The sequence below is a fragment of the Pipistrellus hanaki genome (assembly GCF_964339955.1).
Source record: "Pipistrellus hanaki genome assembly, chromosome: 3".
Classification (NCBI taxonomy): domain Eukaryota; kingdom Metazoa; phylum Chordata; class Mammalia; order Chiroptera; family Vespertilionidae; genus Pipistrellus; species Pipistrellus hanaki.
The window spans coordinates 104747189-104770596 of record NC_140505.1 but is presented as its reverse complement, the minus strand read 5'-3'; the positions used below and the strand labels follow the sequence as shown (position 1 = coordinate 104770596).

Below are 23408 nucleotides of genomic sequence, written 5' to 3'. Positions count from 1 at the left end.
GCTCCTTTCTTAGCAGATTGGAGAAGGCGAGGAAGTCCTAACTGGAACATATTTGAGAGTTAAAGTTATTAATATATGCAGGACAACAGGTATAAATCAGGACTGCACCCAGCAAATAGGGACGTGTGGCTCTCCTTGCTTTAATGTGGTGGGGGCAGGCCATATGGGCAAAGTGTAATGCTCAGTCTTGGCCACGAGGTGGCACAGAGCCCCTGCATACTGTGAAGAGGGAGGGAGTAAAGAGTTATTGAATGCCTGCTATGCACAAGGCCTGATGTATTACATAACAGCTGCCCTTACTGACCACTTCCTCCAGGATGGTTTGTTTTGTACACACACACACACACACACGCGCGCGCGCGCGCGCGCACATGCACACACACTCGTACATAACCTTCACCACACGACATGAGGTTATTATTTCCCTTTTGTAGATGAGAACATTGAGGCTAGAATTGGCTAAGTAACTTGCCTAAGGATACACAGCTAGGAAGTAGCAGAGCCAGCCACCTTTTAAACTCAAGTCTGTCTACCCTAAAGTCTTGGCTTTGCACCATACCATTTACTTCATCCTTACAACAAGCCTTTGAGCTAAGTGCACAAATAACAATAGTCACAAGAGAACTGCTGTGGTAAAGTTAAAATGTGTAAACCTGGCATTACACAAGGGTAAGAGAGGGAAACCTGACTGTCTGACTCCAAAGTCTGAGGCGCTGTGCATGGAAGAATTTGCTCGAAGTCCGGGGTCTCTCAAGGATATCCTGGGGAGCCTTGGCGAATGGCAAGGCTGACCAAGGGGACATCCTGGAGGAGGCCATTGCCTCCTGGGCCAGGAGAGCAGTTCCAGGGAGCATGGCCCCTGTGGTCAGGGGTGGGGTCAGCAGGAGGGACCTTTCATTCAGGCCTCCCTGGGCCGGGCTGGCAGAGCGAGTTGGATCTAATGGACTCTCCGTGGGGAAGGCTGAGTCTAGGCTGGGCCCACACGCTCCTAAGAACATCCTTATGCTTCCCCCTTTCTCTGCACAGACAGATTTCTAAGGGGGAGCTGGCTTGTCCTTTCCTCAAAGCTGCCCTTGCCTTCCAAGATCTCTCGATGGAGTTCAGCTTGTGTGGCCCTGACACTGAGCTTCCATGCAGGTGTGAGTGAGATAGACAGTGAATCGTGGGGTCGTTTCTTTTCTATCTGGGATGGCTTTGGGGCCTGGCATGGAGGTGACTTGCTGACAAGGATCTGGCCTTGGGACCACCGTTCCTTAGCCCCCAACTGGCCTCCTCCCTCACACCCTCTGCCTCAGCCTGTTTCCTCCCTAAGGGGCCTGGGAAACAAAGACCCTGGAGCATGCCCTTTCACTTAGAGCACCCCCTCCTTCCTTCCTTCCTCCCCATTTACAGACACCGTCCCCCCCCCCCCCGCCCCCCCAGGTGTGTGACCAAGCCCGGCCCGAGGCTGGGCCAGGAAGAGCTGCCTCAGGCCTTACTTCTGGCAGGCCCCGCAGTCGATGATCCCGTTGACCTCCTGGATGGCCCTCTGGTGCACAAACACAGGGTACTCCGCGTCGCAGGGCTGCAGCAGGTCCTGCCTCCTGTGCTTGTGGGCTGAGGGGAGACAGGTGCGATGGGAGAAAGAGCGTCATGGATTGGAAGGGTCATGCCTGGAGGGATCTCAGCTCCCACCCCTCAGGCCCCAGTCCATTTGCAGGCGGCTCCTTTGCCGGAAAGCTCTCAGAACCCATAAAGGAGGGGTAGGGTGGGAGAAAGGGGGGGATGGCAAAGCAACAGAATCAAAGCAGTGGAGTGGATCACAGTGGACAGGGCAGCAGACTGGGCCTCAGGGTGCTGCGGTTCAGTTGTGTGTGATTGACACACGAGCCTCATGACCTTGCAAAAGCCGCTCCCTGCCTGTGGAAGCCTGCACCCCGCTGTAAGCTGGGGCTGGGGAGGGGCAAGTGCCTTCTCAGAGGCTCCTTTGGTGTTGGTGTGCAGGGTCTGAGAGGAAAGCAGAGGTGGTCAGAGTGCCTGGGGTGGCGCGGGGAAACTTCAGCCCTTCACCCCATCACCCTTCCACTTCACTATGCATGGGTGACATCTCCTCAGCCCAGCTAAGGCGCTCTGCAGCCCGGTCTGCTCTCATCCCTGCTGCTGGTGAGAGCCGAGCAGTGAGGGCCAGCCTGCTGCCGGGCTGGGGGCGGCGGAGCGGCTGGGGGGTGGCTGGGCAGGGACCCTTGGTGCATGTCTGTGTGCACTTGAGTCATTCAGAAAGGACTCGGCACACAGGAGAGTAGGTTCCTGGCCGCCTGCTCTGGATGGCCATGCTCGCTCCGAGGTGAGCAAACAGCAAACAAGGCCAGCTCCCGGGCTGACATTGCTTTTGTTCAAAACAGCAGCGCCATGTCGGTGCTACAGCACTCCTCCTCCTGCATGGCGCTTTCCACCCCTTTCCTTTTGTTCTCAGAGCTCTCTGTGAACAGGCAGGACAGGCGGTATGCCCCCACGTGTAGACATGACCCATGGAAGGTCACACCAAGGTAATCAGGGAGTGACAGGTCTCCTTAACCCCCAGACCCAGAAATGTCCCCGTACAGCCCTGCTGAGGGTCAGCAGGGCCACGCTGACCTCCAAGGGTGGAGCCACGCTGCTGGGATTCGAGAGGGGGTGCTCTGGCTATAGCTGCAGAGGCTCAGGGCCTGGCTCCTCTTCTTCCAGTTCCCCGGCCTCACTGGGGAGTGGGGTGGGGGGCTGGTTCAGGCTGGCCTGTCCACCCTGTCAGCTGAGGCTCTTCGTGTGGCAGGTCACCGCAGGGATAACAAGAGCAACATGCCAACAACAATAGGCGAGTGGCTTCCCCAAGGTCACACAGCCGCCCTCTGCCAGGCCCTGGGACTCTGAGCCCAGAGGACACGGCTGACCGGCTGGGCCAGGCCTGCTGGGCGGGGGAAGGAGCCAGGACAGCGGCCTGAGACGGGACGTTCTGGACCAGCAGGACGAGGGAGCTCACGCTCAGCTCTGTGGGCGCAGATGCTGGCAGAGGACAGAGGGCGCTCCGCCCGCCTGTTCCTGAGCGCCGGGAGGAGGGACCTGGCTGGATGGGTGGTGACACATGGGTCCTGGCTCCTGTCACAAACACCCCGGACTGAGCTGCCCCGGGCAGTCCTGTGATGCAGGCTGCTGGTGTGATTTCCAAAAGGAGTCTGGAAACATGGCAGGGGTGGCCACGTGAGCGGAGGGCCGGAGGTCACACGGGCAGGCAGTGGTGAGAGCAGGCAGAGGGGGAGTGAAGCAGGCCAGGCAGGGACGGCAGTGCAAATGGTTTCTCCATCAGGGGGCAAAAGAAGGGGTGCAGCCCCCATGGGGAGAAGTTGCAGAACTCCAGGGAAAGGCTCTACAGCAAGCAGGGCTGGAGCAAAACCCGCTAAGGGGGGACAGTGTTGCATGGTCCAGGAGCCCGGGCCGCCCAGGGAGGGGAAGTGGCCGTGTCCCTTTGCAGGTAAAGACCAATAGCCTCGCTCTCCTGGGAATGTGGTCAGAATCCCCACTGGCTTTGACCTTGGGGACTTGCTGGAGACGCATTATCCCCAGAGTGTCCCAGTGATCAGATGAGGCCTCGCCTGCCACCCTCAGCCCTGAGCTGGAGGCCGCACTGTCCGTGCCGCAGGCGGACCTGGTGGCCACTCGCTTGCACGTGGCCACAGCCACTGGCCCACCTCCCCTTCCCTCTTGGAACCGCAAACGTCCTCCCCGAGGGGACGGCTGGGGTCCCATCTCCCCGGATAGGACTGTGCTTGTGTGGGATGAGGTCTGGGCTGCACCCCACCCCTGAGGCATGGGGCTTTACACTGGGAGAGCTCCGAGTTGGGTGCCCGGGATGAATGCACCCCTTTGCAGCTCCAGGCTGCCCCCTGCTCCCCCCACCCGGCTCCGCAGCGGGTGCTACTCACAGTGATGGAAGACAGCTTTGGCTGCCCAGAACATGAGGCCCGGCACAGGGTGGGCATGATGCCACACAAGGTCGGGATGTCACAGGTGGTGATGTCACACGGGAGGAGTGATGTCACATGGAGCAGGGGTGTCCGGAGACGGTGTGATGGCATACAGAGGTGGGGAGCCCGGAGGGGAAGGTGACGAGAGAAGGCCAAGCAGGATGAGATATGAACAGTGAGCTGCCCAGAGCCCCTTCCCCTCTGTCCCCCCACCCCCAGAGGGGGAGGTTTCCAGTTAGCTGGCTGAAACGGCACTGGCAGCAAACACAAGGTCATGCAGTCACAGGTGCTCACCCTCAGCCCCGCGGCCGGCTCTCCGGGAGCCCCAGGCGCTCCACTCCAGCAGGAACCTGTCAGACAGGCACCGGACCCGACTGAGTGGCCGGGGCACTGGCGCTCCCCGGCCCAGCCCTGTCCTCCTGGGCACCCTCGTCCCTGCCCGAGGTCCCCCACTGAGCAGAGAGGACACTGGCAGCAGCAGGAAGGAGGCCCCATGCACACAGAACAGCTCCTCCCGGGACCGTCCCTCCTCCCCTGGGCTCCCTCAGAACATACACCTGCATGAAGCCCCCCACCTGCCCCCCTCCTCACCCCCACCCCCCACCCCCACTCACAGCAGGAGCTCATTCACCAGCCATCTGGCTGCAGTCAGGAGGGCAGAGATAGGCTGGGGAGAAGGGAGACAGTCAACGCTGGGCTGGGGGACAGGGATCCATTAGAGGCCACACCCGGGACTCCCCCTCCTGCTGCCACCACCCACCCACTCCCGGCTGCGGAAGCCTGGGGAGCTGGTTATCCAAGAGCCTCCGATGCAGGGCCGGCAGCCTGGGTTAGACAGGCCCCTCAGGAAGGCCGGCAGGGCCTCTCCGCAGAGCCCCTTGGTGCCGCTCCCAGGGCCCCTGGGCCTGTGTGGCCACCCTGTTGCCAGAGGCCTGCGGGTGGGCGGGCGGGAGGGGGCAGGAGGGGCGAGGACTCTTTGGTCAGAGTCAGGGGGCCCCGGGGCTAGATGCCTGAGGCTGGGGGGGGCAGGGACCAGGAAACCTCGGTTCAGGTGGAGGGCTTGCCCGCTGGCGGAGGAAGGACGGGGTGACACTCACGCTGACCAGGGGCCGGGCGGCGCTGTGGTGGTGGTTCAGGGGCTTGCACATGGCCTGGTAGTCATACATGGTCACTCTGAAAGCCAGAGACAGGAGGTGGCGGGCCTGGACCCTCCCGCCCTGCCCTGCGCAGGGAGTCCCTGCAGGTTCCTTCTCCCTGATGCCCGACAGTTCCGGGGTTAGGACGGCAGATCCGAAGGGAGACACGCCCCAAGTCACATTTCTGCACTGGGTGTTAAAGAATACGAACGGTACATTTGGTTTTCCTTCTCGGGGCCCACGTGTCCTCATGCCACTCCCCGCCTCTTCTCAAGTCCCGGGCTTCAGGACGGTTGCTTCTGGAGAACACTTGGGGGCTCTCCCGATGGGTTTTGAGGTCAGGATCACCAGGTCTGTCTGGACCACTTAGCATCAGACCCTGCCTTTCCTGTCAGAAGGAGAGAAGCACGTCCCACTTACCGGCTGAACGCCCCCGTGCTGAGCAGCTGGGTCAGGAGAGCACCGTCCACCTCCCCCAGAAACCTTCCCACCTGGGAGAGAGGGAGGGAGGGAGGGAGAGAGGGAGGGAGGGAGAGAGAGAGAGAGAGAGAGAGAGAGAGAGAGAGAGAGAGAGAGAGAGAGAGAGGGGACTTTTAAACCATCTTGGCCCAGACTTTAGCTGCCTGTGGGTTTTCCCTGCAGCTGCCCTTTAACACAGTCACCCCCTCCCTTTAATTCGCACCCCCGCCCTCCCGCCGTAGTCTCATCTCAGTGCTTTTAAAACTCTAAGTTGTAATCTATTAATTGTCTATGACATCAATCTGGGGGTTGCAATCACATTTTTTAAGGTGAAGAATTCCTTTGAACAAATCAGTGGGGATCACCCACAGCAGGTTAAATAGCGTGCGCGTGCGTGCTGGTGTGTGTGTATGTATGTGTGTTGATGTGTGTGTGTGTGTGTGTGCTGGTGTGTGTGTGTGTGTGCGCTGGTGTGTGTGTATGTGTGTGTGTGTGTGTGTGTGTGTGTGTGGTGGGTCAGATGCAAGACGTGCTTCTGTGGGTCAGGGTCACGGGCCCGAGGGCAGTGCTGTCTCCCATGGGCATCCTTATCGCCCAGCTACACCAGGTCTGAGAACACTGGCGCTGTCCTTGATTTCCCCTCCTCCCGCCCTCCCCTCTTTTCTAATTAATCAGTGTTTCCTGTGGATCTGTCACCATCCCGAATCCATGAAAAGTGACTTAACCTAAACCCGTGTTCTCGCCGCAGCCACTTTGCCCTCGTAACTGGGCCCCCCAGTCCCCACCCACCGATCACTCTCTTCGTTTCCTGAACGTCCCTCCTTCATTACCCAACCAGCCAACACCAGGTGAGCGCCTGTGAGCTGGGCATCCTCCGAGCCAGCAGGTCGGCTCACCTTCACACCTGCTGAGCTGCCCCCGCGCCCAGCCTCAGTGCTGCACCCCTCCCATCGCCCGCCTCTGCTGCTGCTGGTCCTCAGCAGGCACAGAGGCTGGGACCCAGGGTTTGATTTTGATTCAAATCCTGGCTCTGCCACGGCCTGCAGTGTGACCTGGGCAGGCGGGAAGGAAGATTGGGGATCATGTGTGCCAAGTATCTTGCCCACAGAAAACGCTGGGGAAGTGGCGGCCAGTCTGACAAGAAGACACAGGACTTCTCCCTGCCGTGATTACCCTTCCTCACTCCAAGGAGCGTTCCTTCTCATCCTCTCTAAGAAGGACAGCTCGGTTTCTCACTTTCCCAGCAGAATGAATGCCTCCTTCCTCTGTACTGAGACACTGACAGGCTCACCACAAAAGCTCACCGGGGGAGCGGGGGGAGGGGGGGGGGGGACACGACAACGTGGGGAGAGAATGGAGCAGGCTGGTCAGCTCTGCTCTCTCTGTGTCCGGAAGGCCCATGTGTTCTGCCTGGAAGGCCTGAGAGGCTCCTCTGCAGAGGGCAGCGGGCCGCAAGGGGAGAGCGTGGAGCTGAGGGCAATCCAGGGACAGGATGACAAGCAGGGAGGTGAGAGGCCTCCAGTCCTGCCTGTGCCTCTAGGTGCAGCCCTGAAGCCACCTGAGGTTCCTTTGGGTCGAGGGCTCCCTCTCAGGCCGGGCTTTCTTCCTGCTGTTGCGGTTACTGTGTGTGTGTGTGTGTGTGTGTGTGTGTGTGTGTGTGTGTGTGCGCGCGCGCGCGCGCGCGCTGCATCACCACACAGCGCCATCCTAAGGGCAAAGATCCACCTCCGTCCCCACAGCAGTGTCCTGCTCATGGCGTGACTCGGTGCAAAGCTGCTGGAGGAAGGTGCGAGGGAGCAGACGAGGGAATGAGTGAATGGTGTGAGTATTCTGCTCCCTGGGAAAGTGCAGGGGGGTGGAATTGGGCCAATTCTAGGCTTATTCCCCCCAAACCCTGTTGTTTAGACACTTGATTCTGAGAAGGTAGGTCCCTGAGAGTAAGACAAGCTGCTAGACACCGGAAATAATGTATCCTTCTCTGTAAATAAGCAACTGAGTTGGAGGAGATGTCACTCTGGCAGAGACTATCCATCCTCTCCTTCTTTGGTAGGCAGTAATATGCTCAACTAAAAGACTACATTTCCCAGATTCCCCTGCGGCTGGGCCTGGCCAATGAAATGTGAGCAAAGTCCTGGTGGGCCTTCCAGGAATCTGTTAAAAGGGAGATGACTCTGCAGGAGGGGCTCCATGTCCAGGGCGGTTGCAGGTCCCCTTGTCTGGAAAGTGGACACGAAGGCAGGCGCTCCTGGATCCAGGTGACCCTGAGGACGGGCACCTGGTGACCCACCACACCCAGGCCTTCAGCCATTCCTTATATGAGAGAATAAGCCTTTGAGTTGCTTAAGCCACTGTAGTGGGGACTCTATTCCTCACAGTAGAATGCAATTCCTAACTGATACAATTTCATTTGAACTTAGACTCAAATAGGTTGAGCAATTTCATTTGGATCAGTGACTCAAATAGGTTGATAGAATTTTCTGACTCAGCAAAGCCGAGGTCCCACCATTCAGTTCTGGGCACCCTGTCAATTTAGGTCCTCAGACTGAAGGTGGGGGGGCACCCAGCACAGCACGGCAGGGGCACTGTGGCTCTTTACAGCCACAGCGTGCTGAGGGGGCGCTGGGAGCTGGCTCTGCCTGCCAGCGAGGTGTGCTGACACAGGGCGGGGCCCCGCTTTCGCTGAGGATAGCCCACACACAAGCAACAGGCCACGGGGCTGCCGAGCAAAGGGCTGGGCTTCCTGAGGTTCCAGTCTGCAGAGGGGGGAGTGAGGTGAGGTCCTGGGAGGCACACCCAGGAGCCCTGCGCAGGAAGCAGATGGGGCAGGGGGCGGCCAAGGACTCACAACTGATGAGCATCCTCCTGGCCAGCAACATCCCCTTGGCATGGGCTGATGTGTATGCATGTGTGAGTGTCTGTCCCCAGAGAGAAGGCGGACCAGAGAGCGAATTAAAGCAAAGATTCACTCTGGTATTGCGAGGGAGCAAATGTAGTGGCCTCCTTACCTAGGTCAGCCTCGGTTTCTTCTCTAAAAATGGGAAGTTCATCCTCTGAGGGATGTGAGAAGCCACTGTGCATGGCTCCTAGTGAGGACCAACCCTTTCCTCCCTGCTGCATGGCCTCCCCTGAGTCCCCGAGCTGCCCCATCTCTTGACAGGTGCCTTAGGCTCACAGTGGGGCCGGGAAGATTGTGGGGATTAGAGTTCTGCACTCCTGGGGGGCCTCTGCTACCATTGTCTCAGGTCAGGTGACCTACTCAAGATGCCCAAATGAGGGTGCCCTGGCCCCAGAAGGTTGAGCATGGGGAAGCCAGAGATAAGCTGAGGTCGGCAGTGAGGGGGGGAGGGCTGGAGAGGCAAGTGCCAGAGCACATGCAGAGCAGGAAAGTCAAGGTTTCTCCTGCACCTCCTGCACCCACTGCACCCCCTGCACCCTCTGCACCCCCTGCACCCCCTGCACCCCCTGCATCTGCTGCACACCCTGCACCTTCTGCACCCACTGCACCCCCTGCACACCCTGCACCCCCTGCACCCCCTGCACCTCCTGCACCCACTGCACCCACTGCACCCCTGCACCAACTGCACCCACTGCACCCCCTGCACCCACTGCACCCACTGCACCTCCTGCACCCACTGCACCCACTGCACCCCCTGCACCAACTGCACCCACTGCACCCCCTGCACCCCCTGTACCCACTGCACCTCCTCACCCCCTGCACCCACTGCAACCCTGCACCCCCTCACCCCCTGCACCCTCTGCACCTCCTGCACCCCCTGTACCCCCTGCATCTCCTGCACCCACTGCACCCCCTGCACCCACTGCACCCACTGCACCCCCTGCACCTCCTGCACCCACTGCACCCCCTGCACCCACTGCACCCCCTGCACCTCCTGCACCCACTGCACCCCCTGTACCCCCTGTACCCACTGCACCCCCTGCACCCACTGCACCTCCTCACCCCCTGCACCCACTGCAACCCTGCACCTCCTGCACCCACTGCACCCACTGCACCCCCTGCACCCCCTGCACCCATCGCACCCCCTGCACCCATCGCACCCCCTGCACCCCCTGCACCCCCTGCACCCATCGCACCCCCTGCACCCATCGCACCCGCTGCACCCCCTGCACCCCCTGCACCTCCTGCACCCACTGCACCCCCTGCACCCACTGCTCCCCCTGCACCCCCTGCACCTCCTGCACCCACTGCACCCCTTGTACCCCCTGCACCCATCGCACCCCCTGCACCCCCTGCACCCATCGCACCCCCTGCACCCATCGCACCCCCTGCACCCCCTGCACCTACTGTGCCCACAGAACCGGACTTGAAGCCTGCCCTGCCACGATGCAGGGAGGACAGAGGGCTTGGGCGGGGGGGCGGGGGGGTAGGGAAGGAGGAAGGGAGCAAGGAAAACAGGGAGGCCCAGGACAGTGTGTCAGAGGCCCTGTGCTGGCAGAAGAGGGTGCCCTGGACTCAGGGCCTTGCAGGCACCGGCTCTGTGGGCTGCGGCCAGGGAGGGAGGAGATGCTATGGCTTCTGGGAGACAGCCTTAGGGAGAGACACCACAATGGGGTGTCTGACTGCAGCTCCGCTGCCCCTTTGAGGTCCATTCCGAAGCTCCCGGGTGTGCGGGTGCTACTGACAGGCCAACGGCAGGACCCAGAGCCCAGATCCAGGTGACAGGTCCCTGGAAACGTTACACAGAGCTGTTGTCACTCCCGCTCTCTGCTCTCGCTCCAGGCCCCAAATAGGTGGCTGGGATCCGTCCTTCGTCCTTCGTGGGTCTTTATTGTAAGACGGAGTCCTGAGCTGGGACAGAGGCGCAGTGGGGCCAAGTGTGTAACCCTCAGGCTGGAGCAAAGCCGGGGCCAGGACAGAGCCAGCGCCCTGCCCTCCGCAGGCGCAGGGGGGCCTGGGGCTCCCACACTGATGCTTGCTGGGCGAGAGGCCCATGAGGAAGGGCTGGGAGGACTTTGGGAAGACTCCGGCATCTGGGACAGCGACAGGCTTCTTTCCCAGAGCCTGCCGGACGCTGGCAGGGACAGGAAGTGGCCTGGACCTTTTGGCACTTAGCCCCGCCCAGGAGCACACCCGGATCCCCAGCAGCTGGCACGGAGGCCGCGGCCGCGGGTCTCCGGCTTCAGCACACGCAGGAATCACCGGTGGGCTTGCAACGGCACCGAGGGTGGCCATCCCCAGAGCCATCCCCTTGGCCCGGGGTGGGGCTTGGGAGCATGTGTTTCTACCCCACTGAGACTCTCTTCCAGCTCAGGACTCCGTCTGACAATAAAGACCCACAAAGGGCGGATCCCAGCCACCTATTTGGGGCCTGGAGAGAGAGCAGAGAGCAAGGGCGTGGGAGTGACAACAGCTCTGTGTAACGTCTCCAGTGGGCCTGTCACCTGGATCTGGGCTCTGGGTCCTGCAGTTTGCTTGTCAGTAGCACCCGCACACTGGGAGCTTCGGAATGGACCTCAAAGGGGCAGCGGCTGCAGTCAGATGCTGCCTCTGTCCTCCCAGTACACCGTGAAGCCTCAGGATTAAAGGGGGCAGGAGGAGGGGTTGCGTTGGGAGGGCCCAGGCTTGTGGCCCTTCGTGGCACCTGGGTGTGCTCAGGGAGGGGCCGGTCTGGGTGGGTGGGCAGGAATGTGTGGTGGAATGATCCTGAAATGGCCACAACGGTTCCAGCCTCTTCGAGCCATGCCCTGTGGAAGCCCATCCCCTTGAGGGTAGGCTGGATCTAGTAACTTGCTCCTGGTGAATGGAATATGGTCTCAGACCAGATGTCACGTCTGAGATTAGGTTTCCAAGATTCTGACCTCTGTCTTGCTCTCCTCTCTCTGCTCGTCTCAGCTCTCTTGCTCTGATGAAGCCAGCTGCCGAGTTGACAGCTTCCCCCTGGAGAAGCCCACCTGGCAACCGATCTGGCCAGCAACCATGGGAGTTTGGAAGCCCAACCTCCTCTACTTGAGGCTTGAAATGACTTGAATGGAGTAGCCTTGGCTGATCCCTTAATCCAGCCCCATGAGAGACCCTGAGCCAGACTCACCCCACTGAGCCATACCCAGCTGCCTTACCCCAGAAACGGAGATGGCAAGTCTTGTGGTTTTTAGTCATTACATTTTGGGATAATTTGTTATGCAGCAATAGGTAACTGCTACAGAGTTATTGAATGCATGAATTAAAAACCCCACAAAACCAAAAATGGGTGGATAGATGGCTGGGCCTGGATATCTGCCTGGTGCTGCATGTATCACTGGTGTCTCTGGCGGGGGTGCTATCTCCCTCGAGCCCTCTTATCGCCTCACACTGCTCAGGCCCCGGGCGGAGAGGTCCAGAGCGAGGAGAGAGGAGCACTGTCATGACGCTGCTGCTCCCAGAGCCTGGTCACGGGCCTCGGACCTACCCAGGAGCCTGGATCCGGGGCCTGGAGCTCAGGGTCCTAGGGCATTGGTCCTAACTCTGTGGGACTCAGACCAGTTTGACACAGTGAAAAAACTCAGCCCTGAGCATGGACAGACTGCTCAGCGGATCCAGCCTGCAGTCCGCCGCTCTCCCGGGCTCACTCCCTTTGCCCAATGATCCTGCATTTCCTCCAGGACCCAGCTCCCCAGTTGGACATCCCTCCCCAAACCTTGCGGAGCCTCAGTCCTCCTCTGGTATAAAATGAAACCAGTAACATCACCAGAGCCTCTCTCCCCTCTCCTGGGGCTCCCAGTGCTGTGGGGTGGGGGTGGGCGCACGGCGGGGGAGGGGAGCATGGGCTGTGGGAAGCCAGGGTGACCGGGCACAGCAGGAGCTGGGGCTCTGAGGAGGTCCTAGGGGTCACACCCTATTAATGAAGATCCCCTGTGCCCTGCTTCATTATACAAAGGACTTATAAAGCTACACACAATGTTATACAATAACATTAGATGAGAAGATAGATGAGAAGACAGGGGTAAATAAGCTAGGTAAGCACATCCTTTGTAAAACAGAAGAGTCTAAGTAGCTGTTTGCTACCACATATTATCCAACGTTGTGCCTCTGGTGTCATGATTTGAGAAGACCTGTGAGCGAGTGTGCAGAGGACCGCCGTGTGTTATACCAACGGCCCCTTGGGGGTGCCTGCCCCGGGCCCCTCCCTGCAGCTTGTCCTGCTGCCTCTCAGGCCGGGGTCACAGATGATGGCCCACGGGCCAAATCCGGCTCTTGCGCTGAGAATGTGTTTCTATTTTCAAATGGTTGGGGAAAAAATCAAAAGATTAATAATTTTTCATGAGACGTGAAGATTATGCAAAATTCAGATTTCAGTGTCTATAATTACGCTTTTTTGGAACAAAGCCACGCTCATCCCTTGCATTCTGCCTGCAGCTGCGCCCCTGCTACAGCAGCCTGAGCAGAGTGAGCTCTGGTCTGAAAGGCCTAACCCCGTGCTCTGCCCCAGGAGCCGTGGCTTTCAGCTGCTCCGGAGCTCGGCCTCGGCCTCTCAGGCGTGGCTGTGGCTGTCCCCTCCCCAAGTGTCCCGCCTTCGGCACTCTCCCTGGAACTCAGTTCCCCCGGGCGCAGGGCAGCGCATGAGTGATGGGGAGCACTAGCGAGGCCCAAAGCCTCTTCCCAGCCAGTGGTTTCATTTCTGTCATCACCCGTTCCCCCTAGAGCAATTGGGAAATACTAAATGAGCTGGGCTCTGTCCAGGGAAGAGTGGCAAGTCCAAGAGGGGGCATGAAAGGGACGGGAGGAAAGGCAGCACAATGAATGGTTGGCAGTTCGCATCTTGCAAGAGACGCCATGATGTCAGCCGGCCCTCAATTCCTGCTAAAGAGGAAAACGGACAAAACCATCTTCTTCTTCACGCCTGCTGCTGAGACAGGCTCCGCAGAAGCCAGCCATTCAGTCTCTCCTCAAGGAGTTGGGTTCCGTGACCCCCTGGTGCCCCTCCTCAGCTGCCCTCTTTCCCACACCCGCTTCCTATGCCCTGGTTCCTGCCAAGTTCTCACGACTTCTGTGGACTCCGAGGCCAGAGCAGAGCCACGGCCACGGCCCCAGCACCCCCGCCTGCTTCCCCAGCTCTGCCCATCCCCCCGGCAGGGAGAGTCCGGGGCCTCAGACATCCTGTGGTGCAGCCCCCTCCCTTTAGAGAGGAGGAAGCTGAGGCATGGCTAATGGAAGCCGCTTAACCCAATCACAGAGCTAGTTAGGGGCAAAGCTCACTTTGGACCAAATGCTATTTCCCTTCCACTGAGGTTCAGCTTGGAGGCCATTTCGATGCTTCTGGCTTGTTTCAAGGAAATATTTCATGTGAAGCTATTCAGCTTGATTAGCTATTCAGTGAAGCTTCCTTTTAGTTTGATTCCTGACTACATAACTAATATTGGGAGCCAGTTTCGACTTGGCAAAACAAAGTTATGATTGCACCTTCTCTTTTGCCTTTGTGAGCACAAGCAGGGTCCGAGGAGCCATCACCGGTCGGGGGGACATTATATGTGTGAGCCGGGCTGCGACAGGAGAAGGGTCACCCCATTCCTGTTTCCCCGCTAGCAAACCGAGGCGCAGGGCTAGAACAGAACTTTCCGCGAGGGAGGTCCGGGCAGGAAGACAGCACAGAATGGGAAGATCTGGCCCCCGGGGCCCAGGAAGGTAGAAGGGAGAGCCTACGGTCTGAATGTGTCCCCCAGATTCACACATGGACACCTCACCTCCAAGGCGATGGCCGAAGGTGGAGCCTTTGGGAGGCGAGTAGCCATGAGGGCAGAGCCTCAGAAACGGTTTCAATGCCCTCCAGAGCCGGAGAGCTCCCTTGTCCCTCTGCCACATGAGGATGCGATGAGAAGTTCGCAACCCGGACAAGGGCCCTCATCCAACCACCCTGGCTCCTGACCTCGGATTTCTGCCTCGAGGACCTTGAGCAATGATTATAAGCCCCCCCCCCCCCCCCCCGGCCGGCCTGTAATTGTTACAGCAGCCTGAGTGGACAAGGCGGGAGGGGAATGCCACAGAGGGGTGAGCAAACGGGAGGAGCCCCCCTGAGGCCAGGCCCTCAATGACAGCCGCGCACAGAACACGCGGCTCAAGAGGTGGCTGGGCCGAGCCTCTCCTCATTATGTGGGCAATTTCCCACCAAGGACGGGAGAAGGCCTGAATTGTTACAAAATCAAGAAGTAATATTTTCTGTGACCATCTGAGTTGAAAAGAGCCTGAAGTTCGTAATCTTGCTGTGTTGACTTCGGGATCCCATTTTCCGCAGACCTTTCACTCTCATGGGCTCTGAGGCAAGAGTGCTTCCCGGGCCCTTAGCCCTTCCTCCTACACATGGCTGCCGGACTCGGCTTATTCCTACCCCACCTCCCAGCATCTCACCTCCTGGGGTCGCTCTGAGATCAGGATGAACCCGTTGTTGTCCACGACGAAGCAGTCCAGGTCCTGAGGAGAGACCAGAGGGAGGCGAGCTCTGGCCCTGCCCGGCCCTGGGTCCTCCACTGGCCCGGCCTTGGGGAAGGAGGCGGCCATGGCGAGGGAGAAGGTGCCTCCCTGAGCCAGCGGGAGGGAGGGCACTGGGCGGGAGGGAGCTGGCTCATCCGGAGGACGTGGGTCCAGGGGCCCATGGCTCCCACTCCCCTCTTCACACTGGGAAGGACTTACGCCGTCCTGGCAGCTCTGTGGGCACGGCCCATCCCCCGCTCTGCACTGGAAGGAAGAGAAATTGTCAATCGGGTATGCCCTTGTGTTTGTGCGGTAGCTATTTGGCGTGTAAGTATGGGAGTGCTGTGTGCATTGTACATCTGTGTTGTGTGTTGATGTGTGGGGACTGGCAGATGTGTGTCTATGGTATGCTGGTGGTACCTGCACATGTGGGTCTATGGTATCCATGTGTGGTGTGTGCCCAGGTATATGTGTGGTGTGTGTATGTGTGCATGTATTGGATTGTGTGTGTGTGTGTGTGTGTGTGTGTGTGTGTGTGTGTGTGTAGCGGTGTGGGGTAGTGGGCAGGGCACTGAAGCAGGATCCCTGCTGGCTGGGTCAGCCTTCTGGGAGGGAGCCAGGGCCCTGCCGCTGAGGCTGAGGAGAAGGGGGTCTGTTGCTGGAGGCCTCATGGGTGGCTGCCTTCTGCTCTTGGTCACCCTGCAGGACCTGGTGCTAATCCCAGCTGGTGCTCCTTCCCCCTCCCCTCCCTTCCATCTTTACTCTCTGGTCTCCTACACTTACTCAAAGTGGGGACTCAGAGGAGGCTCAGTGCCAGGGGCAGATTTGGGGCTGGAGGAGCTTGTGGAGGGAAGTGAGGAGCCCTACGCAGCCCAGGGGAGCCAGGTCTGAGGGCTCTGGGAGGAAAGGAAGGCTCGGGTGGGAGGGACTGTGGTAAAGCACAGCTCCTAGGGTGGGCCACAGCCTGGGCTGGATCTTGGGTGGGGGGGCGCAGGGCATGGCGGCCCTCCCCCCCCCCAGACGTACCCCCCTTCCCGAACCTCCCACCCCTAAGGAAGGCAGTTTCCTTACTCTGCTGTGGGGGGATCTGGGCAGCAGAGACTAGTGACAGACAGTTCAGAGGATCAGTGTCCTGCCCTTTGCCCCAGATGGAAGCTGAGAGCGAGCACTGGTGGGGAAGGCTGGGACCAGGCAGAGGAGAGATCCAGCAGGGCTGACAGAGGCCTAGCAGGCGGGCTGAGAGGCTCTGGGGAGTGGGTCTGACGGGGCCAGCCCTTCATCACCGTGGAAATGTTGGGGAGCCTTCTGACCCGGAATTGACCTCCATCACACCCACCTGCTGCGTGGCTGCCCAGAACATGCGCTGCAGGAAGTCCAGCCTCATTTGGATGCCCACCGCTGTTTGGGGGTAGGGGGTGGGAGGAGGGAAGAGACAGTGAGAGGAAAAATAGATACAGTTAGAGAGAGGGGGCCTATCAGCAGGAACTGAGGGGAGAGGGAGCACCAGGGCAGCGAAGGGGTGGGGAGAACTGAGTCAGGCGGCAGCGTGTGGACCGAGGTTGCTGGGTGTGGGGGAGGGAGAAAGGAAGAGACTGGTGGCTTCTGTCTCTCCACAGAGAACGGTGCCAGAAAATGGCCCGGGAGAAAGATGAGGCCTGGGCTCTAGAGAACAGTGAGGATGGCATTCATCCTCGGATCTCGGGGACCCAGGGCAGGTGCACTGGGCAGACCATGCCCCCTTTTCCACAGATGAAAAGGTAGAGGCTGAGGGACGGAGCCATTTGCTCGGGTCACGTGACCCAAAGTGGCGGCACTCTGGCCTCTGTGGGTTGGGTAGCTCAGGGGCCTCCTGGTCTCCAGCCTGACCTAACAGCCTCTCTTGGACCCAGAAGGCTTGAGACCGTCCATTCTGCAAAAACTACTCTTTTGATGATGCCACTTACAAGGGCCACCAGGCCTCTTTGGTTCCCAAATAGGGGTAGGGAACACAAGCTGGTGCTCACATCCTGAGAGAAATTTGGGGCTAAAGAATAGAAGAAAAGCAGCTTATATTGAAAAAGAATTTAAAAACTAGGCCGACTTCCTCCTGCCGGGTATAATAATACCGAAAATGTGTTGAGTGCCAGGGACGCTTACGTCCGTGAGCTTGTTTCATCCGCACGGCAGCCCTGTTCTATTATTACTCTGACTTCACAGGGGAGGAGACAGAGCTTACAGAGATTACACGCTCGGCCAGTCACCTGGCCCCTTGTCTCTGAGGCTCTTAGCCTCGATATTCCCTAGGCCTGGCTCGGTCCCGGTGGTCAGGAAGAGGGAGAGGCTTCGGTTCCCTCATCTGTAAGATGGGGACACACCTGGGTTCCTAGCCATGAGGCTGTTTCCATGAGACATTCTGCAGTCACCCCAGTGACATCCATTAGAGCGATTTTCCATCACATCCATTCTGACTGCCTGAGATTTGGGGGCTCTTCTTAAGGGAACTGGACTCCCAAGATAGCGCAGAGGTACAGAATTGTATCCTTCCCCCCCCCCCCAATATAAAACAATCCTAGAGAAATGTAATTGGCGGGGGAGGGGAAAGGGAGAGACCAGGGAAGGGTCAAGGGGCCAGATTCCAGCCCTGGGTTGCACTGGAGCCTCGATTTCCTGGCTTTAGCATCAGAATCACCTGGAAGTTTTGTTAAAATCTGAGCCCCAGAGTTTCTCATTCTGGGTGGGGCCTGAGAATTTGCATTTCCAAAGTGCTCCCAGGGCTATTGCTGTTGCCCAGGCACCACATTGTGGGGACCACTGTTGTAAACCATCACTGACTGCGTGCACTTTTGGAGATGACGAAGCTGTTCTAGATCTCCATTGTTCCACACAGCAGCCACTCGTCACATGCGGCTTTTGAGCCCTTGAAATGTGGCTACTGTGATTGAGGACGCAAGTCTTAAAATTTTAATTTAATTTAAATTGAAATAGCTACATAGCTGGTGGCCATCATATTGGACAGTGCGAGTCTAGGCTCTGAGTTTACAGATGAAACCCAAGCCCCTGTGAGCCCCTCCCCACCCTGCAAGTCCCACAGCAATTCGGAGGCTGGAGCTCTGGCCAGCCTGCTTGAACAGACCCTTCGGTGTGGGAACATTTGAATTTAATGGGGGTTTCTTAGTTGCTTCAAGGCCCAGGTGGTTGAAAGGCATAGGAGTGAAGGGGATGGTAGACCCACTCTTTGGTTCATGAGAGGGACAGCAGGTGTGATCAGCAGCCCGGTTGGCCATGCCCCTCCTCCCTCTCACATCTCTCCCTCCTCTGAGGCCGCAGGTGGACCTCAATCACTCCCCCTTCTTCTTCCTTTTAAGACCACTCTTGATATTAATTTTAGATAGATTTTCCTTTCACCTGAAGAAAAAGGCTGAGTGAAAAAAGAGGAATCTCCTCTAAAAATTCTCTGAGGGGAGTCACTAATACGTAGAATAATAGGATCTTTGGGATTTAGGAAAGCTTATTTACCCTGGCCTTTGGCCCTTGTAGTCAAAGAGCTCTCAGACTATTCCTAGAATGAGACTGCCTCTCTACCCACTGGTCAGTGCCAGGTCTCATAGAATCATGACATTTCTGAGCTGAAAGAAATTCCATGATTTTAACAGAGGGAGTCTCAGAGAGTGGGGTTCATTTTCCCCTAATGAAACAGGGTTTTGAGGCTCTTGGGTAGAAAAGGTAGGAGTGGGGCACAGGGCAGATGCTCTCCCACTAGGTTCCATCTCACAGCTGGACCAAAAGCTCCTCCAAGGTAGGCTTTGGTCCTGTGTATCTGGGAATCCTTTGCAGAATTTAGGACATTCCAACAACTTACTGACATCTCCCCTGGAGTCACATTTTAAACTTTGCATGTCTGGGGTTTCCTCCTTGAGATTTCCCCATTTGGAGGGCACATTCTCCACCTGATTGTTATCATGTTTCCCCATCCCATCTGAGTTCTGTAGACCTTATTCCAAAACTTCATCAGTCTGTCTGTCCATTTCTATCCCCCTCCCCTGCTACCAGTCTGGGTCAAACCATCATCTCTCTCACTTGAATTAATGTAATTAACCCCTAAGGGGTTACCTTTCTTCATGATCTGTTCTTCACAAAGTCACGAGAGTGCTCTTTCTGAAGAGCAAATCATGTCACTCCCTTGCTTAAAACCTTCCAATGCCTTCCTTCCCACTGCTCTTTTTTTTTTTTTTTTTTTAAATATATTTTATTGATTTTGTACAGAGAGGAAGGGAGAGAGATAGAGAGTCAGAAACATCGATGAGAGAGAGTCATCGATCAGCTGCCCCTTGCACACCCCCTACTGGGAATATGCCCGCAACCAAAGTACATGCCCTTGACCGGAATCGAACCCGGGACCTTTCAGTCCCCAAGCCGACGCTCTATCCATTGAGCCAAACCGGTCCTGGCCCCACTGCTCTTTAAACAATATCTAAACTCCTTTGATATTGCCTTCAAGACTCTTAAGAAGCTGGCCCTGCTGATGTCTCTGATTTCAATGGGGATCCCTTCTCCCTTAAACATTCTAAGCTCATTCCTACACGGGGCATTGTATCAGCTGTTCTGTCTTCTTGGAATGTTCTTCCCCTAAAACTTTACATGGCTGGTTCCTTCTTGTCATCACATCACAGCCCAAACATCCCTGACCTCCCAGGATAGAGCAGTCCTCTCCTTTGCCACTCATTCTCTATCTCATCACTCTTTTTCTTTATTTCTTTTTTTAAATCCTCACCCAAGGATATGTTTATTGATTTGAGAGAGGAGGAGTAGAGAGGGAGATAGAAAGAGAAACACCGATGTGCGAGAGAAACATCAATCAGTTGCCCCACCCCACCCCCGATGCTCCGATGGGGAATCAAACCCAAAACCTAGGTATGTGCCTCAACCAGGAGTGGAACCTGTAACCTTCTGGTGTATGGCACGACTCTCCAATCAACTGAGCCACCCAGCCAGGGCTACTCTTTATTTTCTAAGCAACATGGTTTATTTATATTCTCATTTATTGTCAGTCTCACACCATTAGAATGTCTAGTAGCAGGCAAGGGGGTTGAGTTCTGATCTCTAGCACCTAGAATAAATAGTACCTAGCACATAATGGGGTGCAATAAAGAAATACTTGTGAATTCTATGTGTCAGCCACTTGAATGGGAAGCAAATTCTATGAGATCTCTTAGTTCCTTGCCTCTGGGGTTTAAGACCTTGTTGAACTCCCTTTTGCCATACAGAGCCCTGTCTGTCCATTTCTATCCCCTTCCCCTGCTACCAGTCTGGGTCAAACCATCATCTCTCTCACTTGAATTAAGTGATGCTGGGCTTAAGGTCCTAGAGATTGAGCTGTGCTCTGATTTGTTGTGAGGATGAGCATGGGCACTTCCTTAACAACAAATAGTATGTGTCCTGCCATGCCCAACACCTGTGCCCTTGGCTTTAGTAATTTCAAATCTTCTGTTCAACTCCAGCCTCACAACCTGAACAAATCCTGCCTTTCTACCCCAGACACTGAGAAAGCCCAGCCTTCTCCCCTTGGAGACTCACCAGGGCAGCTTGGGTTCTTCTTCTGGTTCATTTGATTGCTACCTTGGGTGGTTGGCTATTGTCAGAGCCTCAGTGTACCTTCAGCTGGGGGAGCACTAGGCTGGCTGCCCTCCACCCAGCACCTCCTAATAAGCCTACTGTGTGCAGGAGGTAATGCCTCATGACATTGTTCACAGGCAGGCTCAGAACTAAGTCATGGTGAAGAGAGAAACCCAAGAAAAGGGGCACAGGGAATGAGAGTCACTTAGCCTGTTAGGGTGGCTTCCCCCCAACCCTCATGAATTATTAACCACCCTTGAGAGAACCAATATGGTGGTGTAGTTAAATGCAGGTACATGCTGCCTTCCACAACCACATCAAAATTACAACTAAAATACAGAACAACTACCATTCAGAATCACCTGAAATCTGGTTCAATAGAAGTTCTACAACTAAAGAAGTAAAGAGGAAAGCACATTGAGACCTATAGAATTTGTGAAATGGGCTGGTCTGACACCCACGTGTGGTGTATTTTTAATTAGGAGGGATATCTCCAAGACCTACCATGAGAAGCAGGTAGTCTAAGACCCCAAACCCAGGGTTCCAGAGCTGTCAAGAAAAGTCCTCATAACTTCAGGCTGTAAAAACCATCAGGGATTGTGGCTGAGTGATGTGGAGGCTGCTGGAGACCCAGGTGTTCCTCTGAAAGGGCCCACTTCCCCTGAACTCCAGTGCCTGGTGGCTTTGGGGGAATCCAGGGTTATATGGAGGAACTGGACTGTGTGGTATGTGGCAGGAACTCAGGGGTGGCTTTCTTCCCGACAGGGGTACTTACAGGAGTTATTCTTCCTGTGCTGGGACCTCTAACATCACAGAACTGAATGGCAGCCATATTTGAGTTTCCATCAGTGTGACCCACCTTGTTTGTTTCACCATGGTGATTCCCTGAGACCATGCCCCATCCAATTTGCAGCCCCACACAAGCTGTTTGCAATGACTTTGCCATTTGAATGGCTTGTCCTGATTCATGCTTCAGACTTTTCTAAAATCTCTCAAACAAGCAGCAGCTGGTATCAGCATGCCCCAAACCTACCAATAAAAGGCCCATGACCTGGCACTACCACCAGCTTGCCTTTCTGTACAGCTGGGCCTCATCTGGGCATTTCTTAGCCCAATATAATTAGCAGCCATCTTTAGATCTCTCTGTAGCTCCTGCCACGTAGCCCCAGGCAGTGGCTGACTTTGCACCTCTTGGGAGGCCCTAGAGCCAGTGCACCTGGTGGACAGCTTCAGACCATACCAGATTACAACTCTACATATCCACAAGCGACACACTCAAGGTGCAGACTCAGTGAGCACCAAAGCCCCACTAAAGAAAGTGCTGTTCCATAGGGATGTCCCGTAAAGCTGCTCTTTGATTGTAGTTGCAGCTGGTCCTCACAGCCAATTGGCCTGGAGATCAATTCCTCCCAGTGATGCCAATAGCAATCAAGGCTCAACTACAAGACTGTGCACACAGACCACACAGGGGTGCACCTAGAGTGCCCAGCTCAGGTTAATGGGGAGACTCAGCCACTAGGCCCTACAGGACACCTACTACAAAAGGCCACTTTACCAATTCCAGGAGACATAACAGCTCACCTAATACAAAGAAACAAACACAGGGAAGCAGCCAAAATTAGGAGAAAAAGAAACATGTCACCAACGAAAGAAATGGAAGCAAGTGAACTATTAGCTACAGAGTTCAAAAACAAGGTTATTCAAGGATCTAACAGAGCATTAAGGGACTTAGTCAGAGCTTCAAAGGACTCATAAGAGCTTCAAGGGGCTTAGTGAGACTTTTAAGGATCATAGTGAGAATGTCAAAGATATGAGAAAGGACCATTCAGAAATTAAGCATTAAAAAAATAATTTACAGGAATTCAACAGCAGAATAGAGGATTCTGAGAATCAAATCAATAATTTGGAATATGAGAAAGCAAAAAACACCCAATCAGAAAAGCAAAAAGAAATAAGAATTCAAAAATATGAAGTTAGTGTAAGGAGCCTCTAGGATAATTTAAGTGCACCAACATTCACATTATGGGGAGTGCCAGAGGAGAAGAGAGTAAGATATTGAAAACTTATTTGAAGAAACAATGACAGAACACTTCCCCTACCTGGTGAAAGAAATGGATTTATAAGTCCAGGAAGCACAGAGTGTCCCAAACAAGAGGAACTCAAGGAGGCCTACACCAAGACATCATAATTAAAATGCCAAGGGCTAAAGGCAAAAAGAATCTTAAAAGCAGCAAGAGAAAAGCAGTTAGTTACCTACAAGGTATACTGACTGTCAGCTGATTTCTCAATAGAAACAATGCAGCCCAGAAGGAAGTGGCAAGAAATATTCAGTGATGAATAGTAAGGACTTACAATTAAGAATTTAGAATTGTCATTTAGAATTGAGAGTCAGCTTTATAGATAAGAAAAACCTAAAGGAGTAGATCACCACCAAACCAGTATTACGTGAAATGTTGAAGGGTATTCTGTAAGAAGAGAAAGTAGAAGGAGAAAAAAGATAAAAAATATGAACAATAAAATGGCAGTAAATACACATCAACAATTGAATCTAAAAATAAATGAATAAGAAATATAATCAACAGGATAAATGCATGAATAAAATAGAATCAGAGGCATACAAACATGACAAAGACAAATGAATTTCAGAGAGAAGGGGTGAGTGGGGTGTTGGAAGTGATTAACCAAAGATCTTACATGCATCTATGCATTACCTATGGAAACAGACAATAGGGTGGTGAAGAACTGGGGTGGAGCAGAAACTGATGGAGGGGACAATGGGAGAAAGAAGAAGGACATCTGTAATACTTTCAACAATAAAGATTGAGAGAGAGAGAGAGAGAGAGA

The 23408-nt window shown here is 55.6% G+C and overlaps 1 protein-coding gene across 1 annotated transcript in view; it reads right to left on the bottom strand.

Annotated features, from left to right (window-relative positions):
- Window positions 1-23408, bottom strand: part of CACNA2D4 (calcium voltage-gated channel auxiliary subunit alpha2delta 4) — a 113863-nt gene that overhangs the window by 2015 nt on the left and 88440 nt on the right. The window contains exons 27-34 of the mRNA XM_084878828.1: window positions 16309-16370; window positions 15192-15236; window positions 14910-14972; window positions 5534-5604; window positions 5075-5150; window positions 4592-4644; window positions 4272-4327; window positions 1479-1596 (exon numbers count right to left, since the gene is read on the bottom strand). Coding sequence (XP_084734954.1) covers window positions 1479-1596; window positions 4272-4327; window positions 4592-4644; window positions 5075-5150; window positions 5534-5604; window positions 14910-14972; window positions 15192-15236; window positions 16309-16370 — 544 coding nt within the window. The remainder of the gene's footprint in view (window positions 1-1478; window positions 1597-4271; window positions 4328-4591; window positions 4645-5074; window positions 5151-5533; window positions 5605-14909; window positions 14973-15191; window positions 15237-16308; window positions 16371-23408) is intronic.